This window comes from Sceloporus undulatus, chromosome 9 (genome assembly GCF_019175285.1).
Source record: "Sceloporus undulatus isolate JIND9_A2432 ecotype Alabama chromosome 9, SceUnd_v1.1, whole genome shotgun sequence".
In the NCBI taxonomy this organism is placed as follows: domain Eukaryota; kingdom Metazoa; phylum Chordata; class Lepidosauria; order Squamata; family Phrynosomatidae; genus Sceloporus; species Sceloporus undulatus.
This window is the reverse complement of record NC_056530.1, coordinates 13,686,240-13,713,731: the sequence shown is the minus strand read 5'-3', so window position 1 is coordinate 13,713,731 and position 27,492 is coordinate 13,686,240. Positions and strand designations below refer to the sequence as shown.

The following is a 27,492-nucleotide window of genomic DNA, read 5'->3' as shown; positions in this document are numbered from 1 at the left end:
TTTGCCCATAGGGAAGCATTGGGAACATTTGCCCATAGGGAAGCATTGGGAACATTTGCCCATAGGGAAGCATTGGGAACGTTTGCCCATAGGGAAGCATTGGAGAATATTTGCCCATAGAGAATCATTGGGGGAATACTTGCCCATAGAGAATCATTGGGGGAATACTTGCCCATAGGGAATAATTGAAGAATGCTTGCCCATAAGGAATCAATGGGGAATATTTGTCCCTAGAGAATAATGGGGGGAAATGCTTGGCCATAGAGGATTATTATTAGAAAACATTTGCCTATAGGGAATCATTGGAGAACACTTGCCCATAAGGAAACATGGGGAAACATTTGCCCATGGGGAATAATTGAAGAATAGTTGCCTATAGGGAACCATGGGAGGATATTTGTCCATAGGGAATAATGGGGGAATGCTTGGCCAATAGAGGATTATTATTAGAACCTGAGCTTTCATAGACTTTGGTCTACTTCTTTAGATCCATTTAAATGCAGTAATAATAACAATAGTAATAATAATATGTAGAGAGATCTCGCAGCACTTTTGAAACTCACTGAAAGAAAGAAACGGGCAGCATGAGCTTTCCTAGAATTAACTCTACTTCCTCAGATGCATTTAGATGCAATAATAGTAATAGTACAGTACAGTAATATGTAGAGAGCTCTTGTAGCACCTTTGAGATGAGTGAAAGAAAGGAGTTGGCAGCATGAGCTTCTCTAGGCTTCGTTCTGCTAATCTTGGCTACAGAGTTACTTACTGCCTTCCTCTTGCGGTTATGAGACTTCCTGGCTGCTTGCGAAATTGTGAAACTGGGGGAAGCTTTGCTGATGGAAGAACATTTTGGACTACATCTCCCAGAAGCCTCAGCCATGTTGGCCAATAGCCTGGGATTCTGGGAGCTGGAGTCCTAAAATCCCTTCAAGAGCACAGTTTGGAGAGAGCACTGCTTTAGAGAAACTGTGGAGGCCAGATGAAAGAGGAGGTTTCTCCTGGGGATGATGAAGGTAGGGATGGCATTTTCAGGCCTGTTTTTCTTATGTGACTCAGGAGTGAGTCAGGGTACGCTTTGTAACTAGGAGTGGGACATTCAGGGCGAAAGTTGGCACAGTTGTCGCTTTCGTGGTGGTGGTTCCCTGAAGATGCCAAAGCCACAGATGCTGGCGAAACGTCAGGAAGCTCTTCTAGAACATGGCCATGTAGCCCGAAAACCCCACAACAAAACCACTTCTTGATGCTAGTTTGACCTAGTTTGGAGGTGGGGCGGCTTTGGTGAGCGGGTGATAATAAGTTCACGCAGCTTGTATTGGGAAGTTAAGGGGGGTGTTGCTCAGCTTGGGAAGGCAAGATAGTGGAACTGGACAGCGTTGCAGGAGAAGAGGATCCCTGAAGGATCATAGACTCAGATGGAGTTGGAAGTGGCATTAGTCCTCCAGGGAGCCACAAGGCCAAAAGCAAAACTGCTCTGAGAGTGAGCTACGAAAAAGTCATGCCTGTTGTTAATGACTGACAAATATAGTTTTTGGGTGGGTTTTTCAGGCTCTGTGGCCATGTTCTGGAAGGGTTTATTCCTAATGTTTCACCATTAGGATGCTGGCATGGAAGAGTGGGATATATATATATACACACACACACACACACACACACGGTGTGACCCAGGGTTGGGAGGAGTGATGTCCATGTTAATCTGTGTATTGTTCCGTTGCAGAACATAACAAATATGTTACAATACAAGCTTTTGTAGGTTACAGTCTGCTTTGTCATTAGGGTAAATGATGATCTAGAACAGTGGTTCTCCACCTTCCCAATGCCGCAACCCTTTTATACAGTTCCTCATGTTATGGTGACCCCCAACCATATGTCTCGGTTCCTAAGACCATCGGAAATACGTGTTTTCTGATGGTCTTAGGCAACCCATGTGAAAGGATCGTTCGACCCCCAAAGGGGTCGCGACCCACAGGTTGAGAACCACTGCTCTAGAATTTCAGGTATCTGTACCTGAGTGGGGTGAGTATGTGTGGGCAGTTATATAGCATTAAATGTAGAGAGAACTGATGGAAACAAACCAATTAACACATTTATTAGCGTCTCAATTTGGATCTCTGGAAACAGATTGGCGTATCAGCTCACTCCAGTCTCTTTTTGAGGTTTCTTTGCTCTGCAGAGGCTACTTTAAGGTCAGTGTTATGGGAGGACACATGCTTCCCCATTGGTTTCTGAAAATCGCTCTTTCTGATGCGCAGTGTGTTCTGCATGGGTCAGATATGACAGTCTCTGCGCAAGAGAATAAATAGCCAGAAATCTGATATCACTTGGGGGGAGAAAAGCTTTTTCCTCAAGAGGAAGAGGCCAAGTCACAATCCAGTGATAGATATATATATATATGAGAAAAGGTCACAAAATATTGTGCAAGCTTTCCAGTTCTCTATCAGGCAAATTGTGGCTGTATTTGATTATTGTTTGGAGATGGAGAGTGGTGGGAAGTTGGTGTTAGACTCCTTTTGCTGGCTACTAAAAAGGAGAAAAGGAAAAGTTGATAACCCATTTTGAAAATATAAATTCCAACTGTTACTGACAGTCTGGGTAGAGATAGCAGTTTATTATCATCTTATGTGTGTTGGCTTACTAGTCCCCAGATGCTGTGCATTATCAGCAACACCATTTGTGAATAGCCGCCATCAATAACACAATTGTTCCTTTCAGTTCTTTTTGCATTAAATATGTCTTGAACTTCACTGTTCACGGCTTACCAGCCCCAGCTGTAATCTATGCATGTCATAAGGCTTCATACATCCGATGAAGGGAATGGCATTTCGTGAAAACTTAGGCATTAAATTTGATAACTTTTAGGGATCCACCGAACTCTTTGTTGCTTCTGCTGCCACAAAGTTAACACAGCAATTGCTTTGGAAATGGTTGCAGTGTCAGGGATGGAAATCTCGGAGAAGGAAAATACTTGATAAAGGAAATGTTCAAAATGTGTGTATTATACTCATCTCTCCACGTTTGCGGCTTTGACATTTGCGGATTTGATTAATATGTTCTCTCTAGGAATATCTAGGTCCTCCAATGCAACTCTATGGTCAATTTTAATGTTGCATTGACGGACATAGAGATTGGCTTTTGTAGCTCCTCCAGTGCAGTTCTGTGGCCAAAGTCTGGTAGATGGAGGACCTCTAGGTCCCGGAGGACCTAGAGATTCCTAGAGAGGTCTTCTCTCAGGTAAAAACACAGTGTTTTTGTTGTTTGCGGTTTTTCCACATTCACGGGGGTCCTGTGCCCCAATCCCTACCGAATGTGTATTTGTAGAATGCTTTGCTTTTTGTCTCTAAGTTCTTTGGGAATAATCTCTTCTGTTTCCCCCCCAGCAAAACTGACCATTCTGGTAGACAACTGAGGATTGGTAGCCTTAGCAAAGACTAGTGTAGGCCCTTGGGGTGGCAGCTACATCAGAAGGGAAGAGGAAGCACAAGGATGGGGCAGTGCAACAAGGCTTGGGAGTCACAGCATAAGGGGGCATGGGTAGTTCTTCAGATTTTCTTGGCATTTGATTGCTGAAAGACAGCAGCAGCAGTAGTCCAAGTAAGTGGCTTTGTACCAAAGGATTTCCTATAGGGAAACCTATAGATCCCTTGGAAGGATGCAAAGGAGCATAAAACCAGGGGCAGAAAAGATGTAAATGGGATACCTGTAGCTGGAGGAATTAATTTGGAGTAGAAAAGCAGAAGGCGGTTTATGGCAGATCTGTACAGGAGACAGCGGAGTTGAGGGAAGTCTTTACAGGTGAGTGACAGCTCTGGAGTACCAAGGAGAGTTGGGAGTGTGCTACAGCAGAAGGTTAGACCTGGGGCAAAAGACACTGGGAACGCAGTTTGAGGCCATGTGTGTTAGGTGTGCCACGGGTGACTGAGAGAGCAGGAAGAGACCTTGTGGGAAAGAAATGGAGGCAGAAACCTCTGAATAGCCAACACCTAGAGTAGTAAAGGCAAGTGTGGAAGTACAGTAGGAGAAGGGCCAGGTGATAAAGGACCAAGCAAATATGATGAAGTGATGTGTGGGGTAGGGGTGGCTCAGTGCTGGCAATGAACTAAGTGCCAGGGTTTGTGACACGAGAGCAGAGGTCACTGCCACTTGAACTCCCTTGGTAGCTCCTTTGTTTCACTGGGTTGCTTAGTCACAAAGCCGCTTTCCTCATGCTGGGCAGCTGTCTGTGCCTCATTTTTAGGACCCAGGAACAGGCTGGCACTCAGGCTCCCGTGTGAATTGAAAATGAAAAACACGCCCACCCTCTGGTTGTTGAATGAGCCGAGCAGGTTGTGACTCAGAACTGCAGTAGTAAGGAAGATGAAGCACCTCCCTCTGTGAGTCAAAGCGCAGAAATGTTATCTTTGGTCAGCCCTGGATGGGACCGGATTGCTTCTGTGGGGCTGGAAGAGGTGGGGGTAGATGCCAGGTAAAACCCGCAAGTGGCTTTCTTTGTGGGGGAGAGGGATTGGGTTAGCTTCGCCGTAGTGTTTAAGATGGGCTTCTTATAACTGTAGCCAGCACTTCATTCAGGAGACGTGAGGAACAGTCAAAATCATTTGCTTGGCTCTGTGCTTGATTTACTTTTTGCAGTGGCCGAAACCGAGGCTGTTTGACCACATTTGCATTAGGTTACAGTCCTGGCCCTGAGGTTCATGATTCTCGCAATACGATGCTGATGCTGTCTACTAATATTTCCTTTAAAATTGACTAGTCAGTCTAGACTCCTTCTTTGGATGTTTTAAAATAGAGTCTGGGTGGCTATTTGTTGGGGGTGCTTTGATTGTGAGTTCTTGCATGGCAGAATAGGGTTGGACTGGGTGGCCTTTGTGGTCTCTTCCAACTCTGTGATTCTTTGACTAAGATACTTCATGGTGTAGCTTTGGTTTTGGCACTCAAGCTGGCAGCGAAGGTCATGTTTCCCCCTCCATTGTGTCAGAAAGGTGAGACAGCCTTGGCAGATTACCGGGTTTTTGTGTGCAATCTTCTGAGATTCTCGGTGACTGAGATTCTCAGTAGTCTGTGGCATTTATTATTTTTAAAGAGCTTGTGGTTTAGGATTGTAGACTTGGCTAAATGCAACACTTGCCATTAACACTTGGTAACTTCTAGTTAGATACTCGTAAACCGAACAGAACCTTATTTCATAGTAAGCTAAGCTGCGTGTAGTATCTCTGCTGTTCCTGCCGCTGTACTTTGCCCCGTGGTGGAATGCTTTGCTGGTGAGTTGTTGTGGGGCCTCAAGAGGGAAGAGGAACAACATGGTAGCACTCCTTCTTCTCATTTTTCCTTTTAAAGTGCAGGTAAGCATCCTGGTTTTTCCATGAAAGCAAGGGGCAGAATCCATTTTAGGTGCTGCGGTGTGGTTTGGGAAATATATTTGAATTTTAGGCATTTCACTAATGCTTTGTAGGAGCGTGGATTAAAGAAGTAAGTAAAACTTCAGTATAGATTGAGTCGGGTTTGTTAGAATTCAAGGTTCAGCAATAAATTTGTTTCAAAGCATCTCTGAACTCATGACCCGCTTATGAAAGACTGCTTTTCTGGTAAAGAGGGAACAGCGAGGGAATAAAAAATTGGAGCACAACACCACAAAAAAACCTCCCTAACTTTATATTTTGATAGAGGCTGAAGTCTTGTGCATGTTTCCTTGGGAGTAAGAAGCGAAAATAGCCTAGGGTGTTATAATATAACCCAGGATGTGTATAGAGTATACATACAGGCCAACCGGGTAAAGGTTGTGCTAGCAGTACAAATATGGGCTGATCGACTTATAGGGTTATACAGTCAGAGCCAAGTTTATTTAGCTCAGCCTTTTGCCTTCATGGCTTTGCCACAACTTGACAGGCAACTTGAAGGCACGCACATACACACACATGTTCTATACAATCTTTACTTAGTTGGCCCATAAGTATATTCTGTATAATCTTTTATAATCTGAGGGTGAGTTTGACCTTTATCTCGCAGTTCCTTGGAGTGAGCATGCCTTCTGAAAATGCATTCTGCTGACTGCGTGATCTAGAGGGACATCAAATAATTACTCATTTGGGCAAACAGAAGTGTTGACATAGGTCATGGAAGATGGTGGGCGGTGGGTCATTGGGTTGCTTACAGGCTGACATCTGGCTTCGGGTGGAGACTGGGTTTTATGTTGACAAAAACAGCCCTGTTTCCACCCACATACCCAAACTGGGAATTGCTGGCACCCACCGGAAGCACACACTCGCATAATCTGAAGCGTTAAAATAGGAATCCCACAACTTCCCTTTCAGTGATTTTTAAGTTCATTTCCTTTTGCGTTCATTTACATCTCTTTTATTTGCATCCGGTTCCATGGTCATCTACTTCCTCTGTCAGCTGCTTGGTGCACCCACAAAACGTTTCCATTATGTTTAATTTGGTACAAAAATACCCGTTAAGTCCTGTACTTTTTATATTTTTACCACTTCTCGTATTTATTGAGTGTATGATTAAGAGATGAAACAACAGTTAAGATGGAGATGCAGAAAAGGCCTCTTCGATAGGATGGTGCTCAAACTGGGCCTGTCCCTTTGCCTTCCAGGGTCCTACTGACTTTGTTCCTAACCAGTCGATTTGGTAAATGAACCTAAAGTAGATTGAAACTATTTTGCAACTAGTCACTACAAAGTAAATGCAGGAACAGCCCCCAAAAGGCAGGCCTGGGTTTATATAGGCCTGTTACAGACTGCCAAAATAAAGCTGCATTGGGTCTCTTTGGAGGTATGCTGTTTAAATGATGCATGGGTCCTAAGAGTCTGGAGGTCGCACCAAAGCCACACTCCATTCCTAAGCACTGGAGTGCAACTTTGGTGCAGCTTCCAGATTCTTAGGATGCATGCATCATTTAAACAGCATACCTCCAAAGAGACCCAATGCAGCTTTATTTTGGCAGTCTGTAACAGGCCATAGTGAGTATAGTATAGAGAGCCAGCATGGTGTATTGGTTTGAGTGTTGGACTATGACTCTGGAGACCAGTGTTCAAATCCCTGCTTAGCCATGGAATACCCAGTGAGTGACCTTAGGTAAGTCTCACTCTCTCAGCCTTAGAAGAAGTGTGGAATTCAGCTAAGAGTAAAAGGAGCCAAACTACAAGGTGTTACTTGCATGCAGCAGAGGGTAATCTTTGATGACTGGCTGACAAATTAGCAGGTTTTCCTTCCTCCTCCCCTACTGCTTTGCTCTGTTATGTTGAAAGGTGATCCAGCTAACCTTTTCCAAAGCATTTGTCTCCTGCAATCCTTGGAAACTGCAGCTGTTGCGGCCTGTCCTACAGCCTCAGAGCCCCCAAGGCAAGTCAGAGATGCAAGTTCCAAGGAGGTCCTTTTGGTAGGGCTTCCCTCTTAGTAGGAAATTGAACTGGAGGGTGAGTGAATAACTATAGATGATACGACAGGTGAGTTATCTGCTTTGAAGAGAGTTTGTGGGAAAGCTAGATGCCATTGTAGAGGTTCTGGTTCAACGCTAAGCCTAAGAAAACCTGTGAAATTCAGGGCTCACCATAACTTGATGGGCAACTTGTGAGCATGTATATCCATAAACTGTTGGTTAATATGTCCATTTAGGTGGTAGATGGTGGTAGTTGGAACTTGATCTTTGTGTTGAAAACCCCTAATAAATCTAGAACTTAAACTTGTGATGTGCTTTTTACTTATCGGCATTCTTGTGGGGTTTCTTCAGCCTTCAGAAAGGCAGTGCTTCAGAATTTCAGCCTATGCGGGGATCATTGTTGATGTCACTTGGGTTCTTATAGTGGTGGGGTGATACCTGCACACATGTATTTCTGGATGAATAGCCTTGTAAGTCCTTTTACTTTTAAAGTTGACTTGATAACCAAGAAAGTGAGGGTGGTAATTAATAACTCCTTCCCCCAAAAAAAGAAGCATTGGTGCTCTTAAAACCTGAGCGATGGCGAGGAATTGAAATCCTCATAACTGCCTTTCAGTATAGATCCAGGGAGGAATAGATTTCCACTTAGTTGAAAGAGGAATTTTTGGAGACGGGTCTGGTAGCGTTCCCTTTATGCAAGTGCCTTTTGGTTTTCTTCAGTATCTAATTGTTTAAAAGGTTGGCTTCTCAGATCCCTAGGAGCTTAAATAGTTTAATATAAATCGACAGTTCTGGAAAAAAAAATTGCTGCGTTCTTCTTTCCATTTTTACAACGGAAAGCTACGCGGAGCTGTATGAAAAGGAGAAGATATAGTTTTTTAAAAACTAAGATAACGGAAGAGAACCTCAAAGGCAAATTCACTTACAGAAAGGGAATGCTACCAGACCTGTTTTTTTCCCTTCAACTCTATCTCAAAATATCCAGAGGCCTTTAGTAACTGGCTCCTCTGGCTGGGAGAGAAAGGGAGGGAGATGGTTTCTCAACAGAGCTTTGGCTTCTCTGCTTATTCGGTCAGGTCAAGCTGTTCTTCTGTCCCTTTTCTTGTAGTGTAAGGCATGCTAGTTGTTTTTGATGGCGTTTACTCAGCCATACCCTGCCCTGAAATAAACATGTTTTCCTTCTAAAAAGCAAAAAATAGCTATGTTGGCTATAAGACTCCAAAACCCGTATTAAGTTAATACCCTTTACAATGGTAACTTGAGCCAGAAAATACTTTGCAAGGCACTAATTCATAACCTTTGAATTATTATTACCCTAATAAAACTAATTGTTTGATTTCCCCTTCTACATTAGGCATTACTCTGATGTCACTGGTATAGATTCTTAAAGTATAAATATCTTGCTGTGAAACTGCAGAAAGATAGCTATTTTCAGACATCGATGTGTGAAGACATGAAGGTGGGTGATTTCTGCATGTGAGAACTCACAGTTGAAACAGATTCATACAGCATCCCTCACTCACACATAAGGTTTCATCCAGATTCAGACTGATCCTAGGCTTAAGTGATGGCATGCATCCCTGTTCTTAGCTCAGGCAACTTAAAGTGTTGTCTTGCCTTGAGGAGCTTTGTTTCATGGAAACAGTGAAAGGCCTAGAAGCGGTCTATAGTATCTGGCTACAGTAGTACTACTTAATTAGTAGTACTACTGTAAGTAAGTCTGAACCTGTACTTTATTAACCTCCTGTCCCAGACATGTTGTTGTTGTTATTTTGCTGGAGACAATATCTTAGACAATATTGTAGGTCTACATCGTTGTGAATTGTGCAACAAAAGTGGTAATAGCAGCTTCAAAAGTGCATACGTTGTGTACTAGTTCAGTCCCAATGTTTGAGTCAAGATTTTTCAAAGCGTAGGAAAAGCAAACAAGGCTTAACACTAGTGACACAGAGGATCCTGTATGTGGTTTACTTCCAGTCTATTTATTGCATTCATGGCAACCACCAATGACTGGAAATTCCCTCCAGATGACCAGGCTGAAGCCTCAGGTTCAGTACCTCCGGTTTGAGCCTAGTCTTTAGAGAGCAGATCTATTGGATATCCTCCCTTCAGTGCTAATCACAAACCTGATACTTTGGGACGAAAAGTTTCTCTTTTGTAGTACAAAGAGCTCTGTTGTTAGTATGCTCTTTGTACTGGTCAAATCTCAGTCAGTGTAGCCAATTCCTCAGTGAGTAGATTGTGTCCTGTGACTGTGGTCTTTGTCTTTGGAAGAAGCCCTTACCTCTAAGACTATGAGAGAATAAGGTGTGAAATCTGACTAGCTGTTGCCTTTGCCATAGCAGCCATCAGGGAAAACTAGCCTGGAAACTGCTTTTGTGTAGAGTTAAGAGGAAAAGCCAAAACAATCATCCTGAATGAGAAACAAGCCGAGAAATGATCAACAAGGAGAACGATACAGTAAACATTCAGTTCATAAGTCATAAAAGCACCAATTCAGCTAATATAAGAATCACCTATAATGATTTTTATCGTTACAAAAATATTAACACCAATTACAAACATACTAAATGGGGATATTAAAGCAGAGACCGTATTTTAGCCAGATGTAGATCTGTCTGTATCCTTGTGCCCATAGTCAGCATACTAGCTGTGTGGATGGTCTGTTAAGGAAGCAGAGCCATCCTAGAACCAGACAAACAAGAACAGACAAAACCAGTTAATACAGTGACACCAGAAGATCACATACTTCCAATTCCTAAAACGTTCCTGACTTGTAGCAAAAGGAGCAGCAACTTTCAGCATCTTAAAAGGTGAGCACATTTGTTATGGCATATCCTTTCATCAGATGAAAGAAGTGCTATCCTCTGACTTCTTGTGTCTGATAGTGTGTGTGTGTGTATTTGTGTGTGTGTATACACACACACACACACACACACACATATATGGAGTAGGATTGTAAATAGTGAAGAATATATTTTACTCTGAAGTCACTGTTGACAACATCTCTGCCAATCTCTGAAAGCTAATGCCATGACAAAAGTATTAGTCACTGAGGGGTAACAAGATTCTTTGGCTTTCTTGGAAAAGATTAAGAGGGCTAGCCTTTAGGGAAACTCCAGCTTAGCGTTTGCCTTACCTGGCATATGGTACTTGCCTGTTGCGGTTTGAACAGCTAAAAACTGCTTTGGGTCCCATATTTGCGGGGAAAGTGGGGTGTAAATCAAATAAATAAAACCATGGGAGTTGGCAAAGCCTTGTGTAGAAATAAAAAGTTGTTGCAGCTTATGATTTTGTTGTTGGCATACCATAGTACCATGTATTCTGGCCTTTTTGTTGAGAGTCTCACTCAGTATTCAGTATATATAAGCTCTGTTGTCCTTTGTAATGGAGCACAGGTGGGCAAGTTGGTGAGCAAAAGAGCCCAATAGTCTATGCTTTGACTGGTTGCTTCCCATGGGAAGCCTTCTCCTGGCAGCAATGACAGAGGAGAGTAACAGCAAGGCTTTCTACATGAAGATTTCAGTACCTTTATGCAACCATCAGCCGCTATTATTTATTTTGGGTAATTTTTATTCCTTCCCCCTTTCAGCCTTTAAAAGCCAGTTCCTGGAGCAGCTGACATCCAGTCCAGAAACGCAAGGCGGCCCTTGCCCTCAGGAAACAAAAGTGGGAATATGAATTCCCTTCCCTCTTGCGTGTTTGAATCGTAGTACTAATTGATAAGTGGCTGTTTGTGTTCTGTGCGTTTTGATTTCAGGCTTGCCTAGCAACGTGCTGCGCCTCGCCTCATATAAAGTTCGCTGTGGCCTTTGGACAACTCTGCAGCACCTTACAGTGCTGACATGTAGGAAGGGAGATAAGCAGGAGCAGCTTTGCAAACAAATCTCGTGGGGTTGGTCACCTGCCTGTTTCTCTTTGTTTGATTTGAGACCCCCCCGACTGACTCTAGCTGCGAATGGCCAACTTGTATGGGGGTTTGGGGTACTTTTTTACTACTTTGGGGTGCTGTAATGTTGACTCTGTAGACTCTGATAGGGGTGTTTCCTGTTGCATGTGGATTCTGAATGCGGCAAGGATAAATGGGGAGTTCTTGAGCTCCAGAATACAGGCTCCATGCTACAATACAGGTCTGTGGTCCAGAAGCTGTTAGGAGGAGGAACATCCTGAGAGTAAGAGCTGTTTGACAAAGGAATAGGCTGAAGGCCTCAGAGATTGGTGGTCTCCTTCTTTGGAGGTTTTAAACAGAGGCTGGATGGCCATCTGTCAGGGATGATTTGATTGTGAGTTCCTGCATGGCAGAAGGGGGGGGGTTGGACTGGATGGTCCTTGGGGTCTCTTCCAACTCTGTGATTCGATTATTCCCTTCCAGCTTTAAAATCCGATCAGTGATTGTCTGAGGTTGAAAGGGATAGCAAGATCCGTACAATTCTGTTCCTACATTAGATGAAAATAAGATTAAGTTGCTTTCAGTTTACTGCAGAAAGGCCAGCATTTAGAAGAAGTGCAAAAAATCGTATCTGTCAAATGTTGGCAGGGACATTGGGTGGCCTGTTCCAGGACAGCCTTCAGCCTGTTCCTTGTGGACGAAACTTCTCTGCACTAAAAACTTAAGATTACGAGGAGGCTTTAACTGGACTATGTAGCCAGGTTACTGGAGTGCAATCCCTTCCTTAATGCATTGTCTTAGCTGGCGTACGTCATAACCTTGGTAAAGATCAACACTGAAGTGAGGCAGGTTAGCATTTCCTGGTATTTGTTTTACGCTGTGCGTCATGGAACACTGTGCCTTGTGAAAATGTGAGTTGGACCGTTCTTGGCTTTCAGCTTCCTTCTGGCATGACTTGTGTGCATGTGGCCGAGGCAAACGGAGCACTTCACGAAACTCTCGGCTGTATGTGTTGAAACCGAATTTTCCATACGCAGCTTATGAAAGCTAACAGGTTTCTATCAGTAGTATTTGCTTCTGGATTCCAGCGTGCTAAGGTGCGTGCTCACAGCTACAAGGCCTGGTTCGCACAAAATTATGGTGGGGGTTCTTGGAGACAAGAATTGCTCTTATGTCTGTCTGGGGTTGGGGTAGTGTGATCTAGAATCTGGAAAGATCTCAGCCACAGACAAGGCCTTACGAATTGGGTCGAAAGCTGGCCTCGATTAATCCAAATGAGAGAGTTCATAGCACAGGAATGTTGTTGTGCTGCAGATAACTATTCTCGGTATATCAAAAACAGTTGGAGATACAGATTTGCTTTGTGACACTCTGAGCGTTATATGACTTTTGTTAGAAGTCAAATTTTCTTTGCGTAATTCTTTCTAAGCATGGATGTGTTTTTTCCCTTTCCTCTTAGGTTTTCCGTTTGAATCTACGCCACACATTTATGGCGATTCTGAGAGTCAGGGCAGATTTCTGCCGGGCCCAGCACAGCACCCTGGTCAAGAAGTAAGCTGGGGGCCGGGGTCTTACGTGCCATAACTAAACTTTGCCTTGAAGACTTCCAGACACCAAGACACAAAAAGCCTCAAATATATGGGGTTATCTTCTGCACATTGGAAACCTCTTCCTCTTAGTGACACTAGAGAAGCGAAGCCTGGCTGAACCCAAGTGGAGAGAAGACCTGTCCTTACATTTTCTTTGTGCCTCACCAGTGCCTAAATGTAGTAAAGGCTGCCTATTTTTTGCATGTAGTAGAAGACTGCAGAATCTGAAGGAGCGCCACCTGCAGTGATCGAGGCTAAAGTTGAATTCCAGCGGATGCCCAAGGAAACCAGCTTTTCTTGAAGTGAAGAATCATCCCGAAGAACAAACCAACAAGAAAAGCTCTGATCAATCCCTGGACACTTTAGTGGTCTTTTTTTTTAATGTTTTCTGCTGTGAAACGTTGCAAGATTTGAATTTTTTTCTCTCCCAACACATCTCTTCCCCCCTTTGCCACAATGAACCGTCCTGCTCCAGTGGAGATTACCTATGAGAGTATGCGCTTCCTGATCACCCACAATCCAACCAATGCAACCCTCACCAAATTTACAGAGGTAAGAAACGTACTCAGACAACACAGAGGCTGGGAGGGACGACCCTGATCTGCCTGGTCTGTGGTGTTTAATACTGTGCTTTGGGGAGTTTTGAAGTGAGGATGGTGGGGACATTAGAATCATAGAGTTGGAAGAGACCGCAAGGGCCATCCAGTCCAACCCCCTGCCATGCAGGAAATCACAATCAAAGCATCCCCATTGACAGATGTCCATCCGGCCTCTGTTTGAAGACCTCTAAGGAAGGAGACTCCACTACACTCCAAGGGAGTTTGTTCCACTGTCGAACAGCCCTTACTCTCAGGAAATTCCTCCTAAGGTTGAGGTGTAATCTCTTTTCTTTTAGTCTGCATCCATTGTTCCGCGTTCTAGTCTCTGGAGCAGCAGAAAACACGCTTGCTCCCTCCTCATCATGACATCCCTTCAAATATCTAAACAGGGCCATCATATCACCTCTCAACCTTCTCTTCTCCAGGCTAAACATCCCCAGCTCCCTAAGGCATTCCTCATAGGGCATGGTTTCCAGACCCTTCAGTATTTTGGTCGCCCTCCTTTGGACACGCTCAGTTTCTCTATGTCCTTTTTTAATTGTGGTGCCCAGAACTGGACACAGTATTCCATTCTTCAGAAGCTTATTGGCGACTCGTCACGAAAAGTTCAAGAATGATGGACAAATGTCGTTTGCAGTGATTGAGATTATAATCCCTGCTGGATAAAATAAAAGACAGATTTACACCTACCTACCCCTCATGTTTCCTTTCCTTCTAAAAGGGCAGTTCAGTTTCCATATTTAGGATGGGAATTGAAGTTTTTCTGCCAGACACCAAAAGATCCACCTTGATTACTTATCCCTACCAATGATAAAATTGCTCACACTCTTTTCAGTTCAGAAATGAACAGCGCTGTCTCATTTCCTGGGTTGGTTGGCTGCCAGCAGGCCATTATTGATCCCAGTGACCTAAACTTCTGCAGCAGAGAGCTTGTGTGGTACAGCAACGTGGATGACAATGTAATGAAGGTCATTTTCCTCCCTGACCTGTGTCGGATGAGCAGATGCCATCCTGCATTTGCAAAAGTGACCTAATTTCTGCCCGCTCCTTTTTGTACGTCATACGATGGCTACTGCTGTGCCAAATTTTACTGTTCGACAGCGTGCCTGTATTGCTCACCGAGAGATTGCCTTGCTAGCAGCCTTGCTTGCTGCTTTGTCTGGAGTGGCCTCTGAACCTGGGTCATGTCATAATGATATGGATGGTAGCCCTCAGTATAAATTTGTTGGTAGAATATGTGTGTTTACAAAGTAAACAGAGATCTCTTGATGCATCAGCTCATGATGATGCAATCCTTTTGGCAGGAAAAAAAGACTACTTATTTTCCATGTTTTGCACCTAAAGTGGTGTGTTTGCTTATCCGGATAATCATTTGTACATACAGGGCATTGCTAGAAGACAAGACTCTCCTTCAGACGCAAGCTGTCTGAAGGCTGTGTAAACCAGACAACCACATGTTTCCGTTTAAAGGAGACTAAGGAGGTGGTGATGTTAACTTTGCTCTTCCATATTGCCTCTGTATTCCTTATTTATGCTCAGGAGGCTTAACAGTTAACTATATTACATTCCCCTTATACTCAGGTGTAGGGCTTTCAGAATAAGAGAGTTGTAGAATGACCATGGTTCCTTTTTCATGCGTGTTTTGTCCTTTATCCTTGTTGGTTTCAGTATGGGCTTGTGCTGGAACAGGTCTTGGTAACTGTGCCAAAAGTCTATATTTTACACCCCAATAGGGGAGTGATATATATGTGAATTCAACTGTTCTGCTCACTTTTCCTCTGTCCTGAAACAGTTCAGTGCTGGCAGGTTACTCGTTCACAGGCAGCTGTCAGTATTTGGCTACAGTAAGTGACAAACATGAAACGTGTCCCTTGCCTACTTGCCAGTGAATAAAGGCTCGCCTCCTGTGGCTCAAAGAAATGTACCCACCACTTCATTGTGCCCCCTTTCACTAGCAAGCCCTCCTTTTCAGAGCCCACCCCTTCATTCTTTTATGCCCTGCTGCTCTCAGACAGTTGAAGTTGATACTAAACAGTCACGCTCTCATTTGCTTCTGCTGCAAGAAAGGTGGTGTCCCTTGAGAGAGGCTGCCTTAAGCTGCTGCCTACCTTCGGCGAATCAATAAAGCCTTGTACGCCTTTTTATTTTTTTGTTTTGTTTTTTTGTTTCAGTCTTCCTCAGGGAAGTCAATTTGACATGTTTCCTGTTTGTTCTCAAAGGAGCTGAAGAAGTATGGAGTAACAACCTTGGTGCGAGTCTGCGATGCTACCTATGATAAAGCACCTGTTGAAAAAGAAGGAATCCAAGTTCTAGTGAGTATTTTCCACCTTTCCACTTCTGAGTGTGTTTTTGAAATATCTAATGACCATGCCGTATCTTTGGCAAGAGCTTCATCTGTGGGAGGGTGGCCATGAAGACTAATGTCCAAACCACACTGCAGAAATAATCCAGTTTGAGACTGCTCAAACTGCCCTGGCTCAGTGCTAGGCAATGCTGGGGATTGTAGTTTATTGTGGCACCAGAGCTCTCTGACAGAGAAGGCTAAATGTCTCCCAAAGCTATAGTTCCCAGTATTCCTTACCATTCAGGCAGGGCAGTTAAAGCGATCTCAAACTGGATTATTTCTGCAGTGTGTTTTGGGCCTTGGTTGTATAGTCTTCTGTGCTTAGCATATGGGCACTTGCCTAAGCTATTTGGAAGACAAGCTCCAAAGATGGTGCGTTTCTCTAGAGATGGCATTGAGTGTGAGAGTTGAAGTAACCATATGAGCTCTGCCAGTGATTTACTCGGAGGATACTCATCCTAAATAGCAAGATGAGGATGAAGGGAAGGGTGAGGTTGTTGGCTGTGACAAGTGGGGAACGGTAAAGGTAGGTGTCACTCAGATGATGATTATTATTATAATCATTTATATCCCATCTTTCTCTCAATAATAATTTTTTCCACCAGTGATAATATACGCAAAGTGGAAGTTGTTAACCAACCTCTTAATGGCTCATAGAATAACGTAAATATAAATATTCGATGTCAAGAAAAGTCCTAGCTGCTTAACAATGTCTTTTCTTACACTATGAATTCATGCCAATGAAGTATTTGCTTCTTAGCATGTGTTAAACTCAGATATTCAAGGATTGATTTTTAACTATCCATACCATATATTTCATACTAGTAAAATTGTGTTTGAGATAAAATAAATTGTTCTGTTTATTTTAAATACCACATCTGTTTCGTAAGTCACCCCGAGAGCTTCTGTTATTGGGCAGATACATAACTGATAAAGGTCTTCAGACTTTTCAATGGAACACCAAAGCACTGGGGAACAAACATGTTAAATCCAGTATTGGAATCATCCATTTAAATTCACTTTTTTCTGGAATTGAAAAAGAGCCTTCAATAAAGGTTTGTCTTCATTAGAGAGAACAGAGATCTACATTCTGTTAAGACAGTCTTCAGTGTCCTTGCCATCAAAGATGATCAGAAGAACTGTAAATTTCTTAAACCTCTCCAGAACTCATTAATATTTCACCATTTTGTGCCATCCTTTTCAGTTGATCAGAACAGATCAATGATAGTAGTCTGTCCTCTTGTAATCATTCCAAGTTTATGAGCGAGAAAATTGTCAGCCTTATCTTTTGAATTTTTTTTTTTTGCTGTGTATACTTGAAAGATCTTTATGCTTTGGGGATGCCAGAATGATTTAAAGGGCTTCAGAAACTTTCTGTCTGCTCCTTTATATTAGCGTTTGAAGTAAATTTACATAGCCTTTCCGTTTCATTAATTTCTTCCACTTATTTCTGGTTTTCAGGCCTTTGGTCTTTTTTAGAGAAACAAATGTTGCATGCAGCTAGTCTTCTGGTTGAAATTGTCTGTGCTATTAGTTTCAAGGGGTTGTTTAATATCATTTCTGACTTGATCTTCCACTCTTCAACTCCCAACAAAGATTGAAATGGTAGTTCCTACTTCAATCTCACAGCCGTACTGACAGAGATGCATGGCTCTGATACACTTTTTCACTTGTCCTCACTCCTGAAAATCCTCAGGGTCCATAGAGGAGCTTGAAGCTGCTTCCTAACCTTCAAAATACAATAATCCAGTTACATTTCCTTTAACCTCTCTGCTTTCTATCTATCTTCCCAATTCAGCAATTCAACTTTCATAAGCGTGTGCTTTGTTAAACATGAGCGGAATTGTGGAATCGGGTTCTGTGTGTGACAGTGATGCAAAATGTTTTTTGAACCTTTAACCAAATTACCCTTAATTCTAACTATCTTTTCTGTTCCCTTTATTCTTCGCTTCTGAATGCTCCTTACTTCTAGCACTAATTTTCTCTGCTACGTCAGACAGAGGCTTGAGGCTTTTGAATAGCTTTGTGCAGAATCAAATACTCATTTTGATCTTTCTACATTCATCATTCACTTCACGCCTCTCTCAGAAGTATATCTACCTTTCATTTCTACCTAATTTTGAAGTTATTCTTTAAGAATAACTTGTGAGAAATGATTAAATATTGTGAATTCTCCTGCAAGCCGCTTCTTCATGTCTTCTGCATCTCAACTAGGAGAATTCATCATTCTCATTTTCTACTGTCCCTGCATTTATTCCGTAAAATAAGAATTTTAAGCCCCAACTAAAAGGAAAATCAATCAAATGCATTTTTTAAAGGAAAGGAAAATACCTAAGTGATTAGACTCTCACTCTTTCATGTTGTATCTATCAAATGTAATGTACAAAATCAATATCAACTAAAGAATGAAGCGTTCAGTCTCAGTACAGTGACAGCAGCCTTGGAATAGTGTACATTTCCCACTGTTCCACAAAAGTGTTAACTCTTTTATTTTTGATACAATTTGCGTGGAAGCCTTGCACTGACAACTTTCTGTGCTTTCCGCAAGTGTGAGTGTGTACATAATAAAGCTATATATTGCTCTCTTGTTCGGTTAACTCAGTCCTGGTTAATGGCTCTAGATTTGCACTGAAAGCAGCCCAGCTCAGAATTGCCCCTGAGAATAACCGAGACGAATTGTTTCTCATGAGAAATGTGGACACAGAAAGTGCATTTGCAAGTTTTGTGTTCCTTTGTTATAGTCTGGATATTTTGACATTATTTAATGATGTTCCACTCTTCTCTGATTATTATTTATTTTTCTTTTGGCTATAACCTTTATTTGATAGTCTAATAATAATAAAATGGAGATTGGGTGTGTACTTAAAAGAATCCGCTTGGTGCAAGCACCCTGGAACAACGTGATGGGGCAGAAATATGTTGATTTCTACACTAATCTCTGCCCTCTCTAGTAATAAAAAGCAGTCCAGTGCTAGGCATAGTGAGTAGCATAGAGGCAGGAGCTGACTGACAGAGAAAGCACATGTCACGCAAGTCCTTGTTCCCCCTTTTCTGACAGGTTCTTTTTAGAGAAGGAAGTTCACTTTGGGTAATCCTAGGAAGGGATGTCTTGAGTTCTCCTTGGATAATATTTCCATGAACAACTAGTTCTCACTATACATGCTTTCAATGAGATCATTACTGGGCTAAAAGCACGTTGCCAAAACAGCTGCTGATGGGTACATGCCTTTAGACAGCATGTTGATGCCTTGTTGTGTTTGCTCAACAAGGGAAAACTGGGTTTAGTTCCACTGGAGACCCTAGTTATCTGTGGCCACTACACTCTGGAGATGACCAGGATCATGACAAGCAGCTGCTACCAACACCTATTCCCTTTCTCACAACACTCCTTTTTTGAGGAGTGAACCCACATGCAGTCAGGTCATAGGTGTGGTGTACACAGCCTCTTGACTGTCAAGTGTTTGTTGCCACAGCATCGTGGCACTTGATCTTCTCCTGGCACTGGGCTATTTGTTGCCCTGACAGCAAGAACAGCAGCACCTTGTGTGTGCAGATCCATCCTTGTTCCTCTCTTGCATCTGCTCTCTTTTTGTATTTGGTCACTAATTCTTCAGTTCAAGCTTGATACGCTTAACTAGTATGATAAAGTTTACTGCAGAAATTAACCAATCCAAATAATTCCATCCTCCTGGAGTTTCTTCTCTAAGTTGACTTTCCTGTTGGAGAGGAGAAAAGGCATCTTCTGGGCCTAAAATGGCTTGAAGAGGGCCAGGTAAACTTATGCACACACTCACTCTGGGTTTATGTGAGTGTGAGTGTACACACACACACACACACACACACACACACACACTACACACACATTGTCTCTTCTTTCTTCAAGCCCTTGGAATACACACACACACACTAGATAGATAGATAGATAGATAGATAGATAGATAGATAGATAGATAGAGTGTGTGTATGTATATGTATATGTATATGTATATGTATATGTATTCCAAGGGCTTGAGGGAAGGAGAGCCAATGCATATCCCTGACAGTTGCCCCACCCTGATTTACAAAATGGAGTCACTCTGTCAGTTCCTCCAAATGAATTAGCTATCTTCTGGGTTCTAATTTACTGGAAATCTAGAAAGTACACTGATAGATTAAAAAGGAGAGGGGAAATAATGAGTAATAATACTGGCATCCCCTTTCCCTTTCCTGGTTCTCTCTCATCAGCAGCACTATTTTTGCTCTTGAGAGGCTTTCTGTTCTGCTTCTCCCCCTGCCCTCACCCTACTTGGCTGCTGAGCTTTTCTTTTGAAGGACTGTGCCTATCTTGTGACCATTCCGAAATGGAACTGAGTGACCATCAGGCTGGCAAAATTACGTTGCTGATGTCTGACATTAACCTCTTGCTATAAAGGCTTGGCAGTGTAAGCAAAACAGATTGCATTTCTGTACCTGAGGGGCCTAAATACCCTACAGGCACCAGATTCCATCAGATCTTGGAAGCTAAGCAGGGTCAGCCATGGTTAATACTTGGATGGGTTATTGCTAATGAATATCAGGTGCCGCAGGCTACATTTCAGGGGAAGGAACTGTAAGAACCACCTCTGAATATTCCTTCCCAAGAAAATCCTACCAACATTAAAAGTTGTGAGGTGTGGGACAAATCTGATAAGACCTTGCTTGTAGACTGGGAAGAACCCAGTGTCAAATCCTAACCATCTGGGCATCCATCCTTTTGCTTGTTACAATCTTTCGACGTAGTCTGTCTTGTGCAGTGGTTGTGAGGATAAAGTGGTAGGATGAACATAATAGCTTTGAGCTTTATAGGGCCAGGGAAGCAACTTCGATGGGGATGGTAGTAGTAATAATAAAATGATGAGGTTGTTCCAGTTCCAGTAGTGATTAGTATTCTGGGAACAGTTTCAAATGGCAAATGGACTGACATCTGAATGAAATCATCATAGAAAGCTCACAGCAGCACAGTCACAAAAAGCGACTCTGCTTGAACCAAACGAAACCTTGCATATTTCTCAGTTCTGGATAGAATCTGAATCACTGATGGTCCAAAACTCCAGTTGGCATACCGTGGCATGCTGTGAAACTGATGGGCATAAAACAAATTAAAAACTGAATCTGGATATCAATTTCCAGTTTCAGTTTTTCAGGTTATGGGCTCTGTAGGCTGGAGAAGGGTTCTTTTGCACCAAAGTGTCTGTTGCTATTTGGAAGCCTCTTGGACTGGGACATGACGATTTCTCCCATTTGTTCCCAGCAGATTTCATTATCGTTTATTAATATTGCTAGAGGAGCAGGATCTAGGACATATCCTAGGGGCTAAGAAAACCCCCCTTGGGGAGGTGATGTGTAGCCTGTGAGCCAAAAGGTAAGGTCCGATATGGATGTGATTTTGACAACTCAAAATCCTTTTATATGTAGGGATATTTGGAAGGATGTGTACAACCATCGCTCATCCTTCTCTGACAGATGGTAAAAGCGGGCATCAGCATTAGACCTAGCCTGTTTGAGCTGGTGGTGTTGGTAAACAAGCGCTTGAAGTAAAGGGATTAAATGAAGGAAAAGGCAAGGGGGTGGGAAGGGTGGCCTTGGCACAGGTCCATGCCAGCTGCTGAAATTTTCACAGGTTCATGTGTCTTTCAAAAATAGGCTTCTGTTGAAGAGCAGGCGTGGCTTAGGATAATCTGCAGCTAAGACGAGGGCTGAATTCATTTCTAAAAATGCTTGGGTTCACTATAGGGTGCCTGCGGAAAAGTAGTTATGCACAGAAGGGAAACAACACATACCTTTTCTAAGCTGTAGGTTCAGGTTTGGTGCAAATCTACGTAACCTGTCTTGGCCAGGGGTTCAGAGTGACCGTGAAGCCAAAGAATTTGGTTGACAGAAGTGGCCTTGGATCTGTGGGACCTTCTTGTTCTAGATGACTCTTGTTGGCCCAGCCATTGTTATGAATGCAAAAAAGCATAAATCAATTTTTTAACAACCCATACCCAGCATTGTCGGTAGCAATAAGTGCAGCCTCTATCTTTTTGTCCTCTTAAGGGTGTTTTGACCTGAAAGGTCAGTCTTACAAGCTGTGAAACTTCTGCGGTTTCGTTCAGCTTGTTAAAAGGAGCACTTGGTGCTGTGCTGGATGAGGTCAAACCGAAACGAACTGAAGTCAGTGGGAACTCAATTTTGGTGGCTCTGCTGTTGAACAGTAACCTCTTGCACTAACCGTCATCTGAAGGCTGGGAGTCCCCCTTGCGCTGGCATCTGGTCTGATAAGCTGCAGCAACGGCAGCCTTACAGAGCTGTTAACCTGTGAAAAATCCCAGGCTACAGTCTTGAGGGCTGGATTTTTTCTTTTCTTTTTAATTGTGGTACTCGAGGTCTGTTCCAGGAACTACCATCAGTCTGTTTTCACCCTGATAACATGGCGTCCTTTTGATCAGACGGTGTAGAAGCCAGCTCCATTAGAGGTGTGTTGAAGATTTTGGCTCCAAGGTACCCAACAAACCACATCCTTTGTCCTTCTGTCTTTCCATCCTTCCATTTCCTTGCCTAGGGACTTGGTCCCTCCAACTTGAACCGTCTTTTGCCCACCCATCAAGTATCCTCCTCTCTCTGTGTCACACTGGATGTAGAGAAGAGACAACTTAAAATCGCTATACGAATAGATCATGCTATTTTGCTGAACTGGGTGCTTCACTTATTAATGGATTGCATTTAGAATCTCCTGGATGAGCTGTGCCTTGGTCCTCTGTACCATTTGCGTTTCTCTCATTTGGAATATGCCTACTCTGCTAGATTTTGCTCCAGTAAAATGCCAACTAATTTGTAATGACTACAGCAATAAAACCGAACTAATTATTAAAGGTTGTAATGCTGCCTTTAAAGACATCTGCTCATTTCCTTCCCCTCCTGGCTTAGGCAGTCATTAAGTGAGAAGGTGTGGTTTCTGCAAAATCGAGTTAACAGTTTCATGCTTTCGGCTAATTAGCTTAACTCACCTGCTCACACGCCATTGGCTTCATTGCAAAGATCTCTGGTACATGTGGCTCAAGGTGGATCTGGAAGTGTGCTATTTTTCCTGCTGGAATCTCTCTTCTCTTCAGAAACTGGGATCTGTGCCCCCTTTTTGTCACCTGGACTCTCTCCTTTTGCCTTCTTTTGCCTCATCTTGGCTTCCCGTCTTCTCCCACAATGTTTGTCCTTACCTTCAAATCCCGCTGCCTCAGTCTCTCCACTTTTGCATTGTGACACCTTCCTGCCTTTATCCACTATTCTTCAAGCTCCCCTATTCCTGCAAACAATTCCCTTTCTTCCTTTTCTGCTCCATTTGCTTAGAATTGTCTCCCAGGACACTTGGGCAAGGCTGCCTCCCCTTTTTATTTCCTAGTTCCCACGCATTACTGTGATTCAGCCTGAGCACAAGCAAAACAGCTGCATGTTGTTTCTGTGCTAACGCTGGCCTTCGTTTTCACCTTCTGTTTTTCCTGTATCAGATTTTAGAAGTAAGCTCCTTAGGTCTAGAACCTGGTTTCTTGTACTCATTAAAGCGCCATATTGTACTCATTAAAGTGCCATATTGCTATATTGAAGCTGTAGTACTGTACTGGAAATAAATAAAATTGCAGTAAACATGCATCAAAGCAACACATAAAGAGGAAGAGCATGAACCCCCAGATTTTCTTTTGAGGCGTCCTTTGGATGCTGTGCCAAATGAGCTGGCTATGAGAGAAAAGGAAGTTTTCAGTGGTGGCACCCTGGTGGTGGATTTGACCTTCCCAAAGTGGCTCATTGAGCACATACATTTCAGTATGTTTGGTGGCACATTAAAAACTATATCTTTCCCCAGGCCTTTGAATGTTATGCTCTTACATTCTTTCAATGATTTGTAGAACTTAATGTTTATAAGAAGTTTTCAAACTGGTGAAATATCTGATTATGCCATATGTTCTGTTCTCTGCTGGGCTTTATGCTGCATTTAGATGTTAGGGTTATTTATAGCACTGTGCTGTCAGTTTTATTGTATGCCATCCCAAGAACTTAGTGAATGGTCTATAATCATATTTATTGTTTTTATTTGTTAGAGTCTTCTAGGGAGAGAACCAGTGTGGTATTGTGGTTTGAGTGTTTGGACTAGGATATGGGCAGACAAGAGTCTGAACCCCCACCTTGCTATGGAAACCCAATGGGTGACTTTGGGCAAGACACACAGCCTTAGAGGAGAGCCATGGCAAGCCTCCTCTGAACAGATCTTTTCAAGAAAATCCTTAAGGTTGCTATAACTCAGTAACTACTTGAAGGCACAGGACAGAAACAAAATCAGTCTTCCAACAGTCCTCCTTCCCCAACAGCATCTTTTGCATCAGGCTTATTACTATCATACAAGAAAGCTGAGGTCATCTCCCTGCTCCATCTCCCCAACTGCTATAATTAAGATAACAACACTGAATTATTTAGTGGAAGCAGTGCCCAAAGCTGAAGCAAAGGGCAACATGGGATGTTGAGGTCAGGTTCAGTTCTGTCTGACTGCAAAGTGGGTTGGTTAAAGGAGCAGTGTGCCACCCTTCCATTTGGAGCACTGAGCAGAAGTAACACATCCTCTCCCCTTCTTTCACAGGACTGGCCCTTTGATGATGGAGCACCACCACCGAGTGAGATCGTGGATGACTGGCTCAACCTCTTGAAAACCAAATTCCGTGAAGAACCCGGCTGCTGCGTTGCTGTACACTGTGTGGCAGGGCTGGGAAGGTGAGCTTCTGACCCTCTTTTTTTTCTAGGACAGAGGTGGGCACCTGTGGGAGGCTAGAGGGCTGCATTGGGGGATCACCACCACACCTCCATCACAAAACCCTCTAAATTTTTGCTATCAAGTGTCCCCCAATAGGGGCTGTGGGTGAGAATTTTCTTTTTTGCCCTTTTTTAGATCTGGTTTGTATCAGATACAAATCTTGTTATGCTACTGTTAATTTAAAGAGACTAGAAGTGCGATGAATAGGCTTTTTGATGGTCTTCAGAAGGCCACAACTCATCCCAGGGCACCTGTTGAAAACTACTTCGCTTGGTTTAGTTACCCTTTTAAGGAACTTTCCTGCTCCCAGTAATGGTAAAGTGGCAAAGGAATGCATGTGTATGAAGTGGGATTTCTCATCTACATTAGTGCCATGAGCTTAGGGCTGGGTATGTACTGTTTCTCTTGAAAATCTGACATCCCAGTGGCTGTAGCTTCTCTCCCAGTTGGCTTTTTAGTGCTGCTCATGATGGTTGCTGGTGTTCCTGTTTTACTGGCCGTGTCCCTTGCTCTCCTGACCGTGCTCAGTATTGTAAGGGAATGGACTGGCTGACACTGGATGCCAGCAGCTCTTGCCCTGATCTTTTTCATGCTGCTTACAGCCAGAGCTGCAATGCTGAGCTGATAATCCAGTTAATCAAAAACTGTTTGACTGGAAAGGTGCCCCTGACTAATTGTGAGAAGATGTTAAAACTCTCTTTAAAATAACTTTAAAAACCTGCAAATGGCCAGGGCCATTCTGCTTCAATTTTTTACAGTATACTTTTCCAGAAAATGTACTGGGTTGCTGTGCCCTCATACTGGGCAACCACAAGGTCTTTGATTTAGTACTGCGTGCAGAGCTGGCAACAACTAAGCAAAGCAGGCAAAGGCTGTTCTGTAGCTGGAAGACAGAAGCAGTCTGGACCTATGTCTCCCTGAATTGTATCTATTCTTGAGCTATTTACTGGAGCTACTCTAAATCTGTATTGATTTTATCTTCTCAGAGCCCCTGTTCTGGTTGCCCTCGCACTCATTGAATGTGGAATGAAGTATGAAGACGCCGTGCAGTTTATAAGACAGTAAGTTAAGGAGGGGATGTTTCCCTCTCCGATGCTCTCATTTCCCTCTTTGCATTGAGTAATTGTTTGCTTATCACAAGACTGGGCATAAGCTGTTGATTCCTCGTGGCATTACTGAACTTGCGATAGAGGCAACTGTTTAAGCTCGAGGGCCAGACTGTTCCTGCTTTATATAAAAAAGAGCCAACCTTGTGATTGGTACAACTAGCATAGAATTCCATTGTAAGAACAAGTGAGATCAAACAAGAGATCCAGAACAGCCTTGTGAAACTGACCAGTTTCTTTGGCGCCTAAAATAAATATAACATATGCTGGCTGGCACAGTTGCTTTCCCTTGCTGATCATAGGCTCTGCTTTGCTGTTCCTGGCTTGGTTGATAGGAGGCAGCCTTTCCAAAGAAATCCAGGATTGCTGGCTGTGCAGCGGCCTCCTCCTGGTGGAGCTAACACCCTTCCACTGTTCACTAAGGGAGCAGGCTGCTCTTATCAGACACAACGCATTTTGCTCAGAACTTCTCTCCACATGCTGCATAGCCTGATGGATTCATCCAGAGACACTCTTGCTTGCACAGTATTTACTTCAAGTTCATGTTTAAAACCTCATGTTCCCTCTGAAGGAGTGCAGAACAGTATACATGGGCTGAGGGCCTAATTCAGAGCATGATGCTCCTCCCATAGATTTACTGTTGCCCCAACAACTGCCAAGCCCCAGGAAGAAATGCTGCTTCACCTCTCTAGGAAACTCTAGGTCCTCTAGAGCAATCCTGTGGACAACATCTTCCAGAGGTTGTCCATAGAATCGTGCTGGAGAACTTACAAATGCCCAGAGAAGTGTTTTCTCTAATAATCTCTTGGTCCTCCAGCACAGGTGTATGGTCATGTCCGATCTCTTCGGTCATGGAGCAATGGGTACAACTTCTGACAGAGTTGTGCTGGAGGACCTAGAGAGGACATGTTAATCAAATCCACAGATAATCAAATCTGTGCAGATTTCAAAGCTGCAAATGTGGAAGGCTAACTGTAGTGCAAGAACTCGGTTAGACTCAACTGCTGATCTGTAAGTTAAAAGGCTGCAGTCCAAAGATAGTACATTGATCTTCATGCCTCGTCTGTGTTTGCTTGGCTCGAGTCCTGCCATCTCGGGTATGGAGCAGTGGGGTGAGGAGCTGGAATGGCTAGTTCGTTTTAGATGTGTGCTTTGTGAGAGTGAGGACGATTTAATCCCATGGGTGTGTGGTTCCATTCCAGGAAAAGGAGGGGAGCTTTCAACTCCAAACAGCTGCTTTATCTTGAGAAATACCGACCGAAGATGCGATTACGCTTCAGAGATGCCAACGGCCACTGCATCGTGCAGTAAGTGAGAGGCCCCCGGTGAAGTCGTGACGCTGTCGTGGTTGTCTTTCTGGACTCGTGAAACCTGGAAATGTAATTCTGGAATTGGATGGCATCCTTACCATAGTGGAGTCAGTGCTCCTCAGCCTTTGTCCTAATGATGATGATTGTGATACAAAAATAAAATTAAAACATTTCAGTGAAGGATTGTCTTCTCATGTTGCAGTCTGATCATCTGCCAAGAGACAAAAGTTCCTTGAACCTTCTGTATTTTTAACTTTTTGGATAGAAATCAATAAAATCAATTTTATGTTTCAAGGAAAACCAGAGTATTTGGGCTGTGCAGAAATTGTAATTTTGGAGTGGGACAAGGTTCCTCAGTGGAACCTTTTAGTGCTGTGGTAGTTCGTTCCGTTTCCTTTTGCTGGAAGCTGGCAGACAGACTTCAAGGAGAGTCTTTGTAGTTGTGCGGTTGACAGCCTTAAACCCAATATGGATGCTCTTAGAAAT

General features: G+C 43.1%; 1 protein-coding gene across 6 annotated transcripts in view; it reads left to right on the top strand.

The window, feature by feature from the left end:
- Positions 1–27,186, top strand: part of PTP4A2 (protein tyrosine phosphatase 4A2) — a 27,794-nt gene extending 608 nt beyond the window's left edge. Inside the window, exons 1-6 of one of the 6 annotated variants that reach the window (XM_042439894.1) lie at positions 4,234–4,367; positions 12,727–13,408; positions 15,675–15,767; positions 24,420–24,550; positions 25,577–25,651; positions 26,899–27,186. In XM_042439894.1, coding sequence (XP_042295828.1) covers positions 13,313–13,408; positions 15,675–15,767; positions 24,420–24,550; positions 25,577–25,651; positions 26,899–27,007 — 504 coding nt within the window. In that variant the 5' untranslated portion in view covers positions 4,234–4,367; positions 12,727–13,312 and the 3' untranslated portion in view covers positions 27,008–27,186. Of the gene's footprint in view, positions 1–4,233; positions 4,460–5,189; positions 5,334–7,422; positions 7,446–12,205; positions 12,365–12,726; positions 13,409–15,674; positions 15,768–24,419; positions 24,551–25,576; positions 25,652–26,898 lie in introns of those variants that run through there. The other 5 variants (XM_042439893.1, XM_042439897.1, XM_042439895.1 and 2 more) reach the window with 5 other exon arrangements.
- The last annotated feature ends 306 nt before the right edge of the window (positions 27,187–27,492 follow it).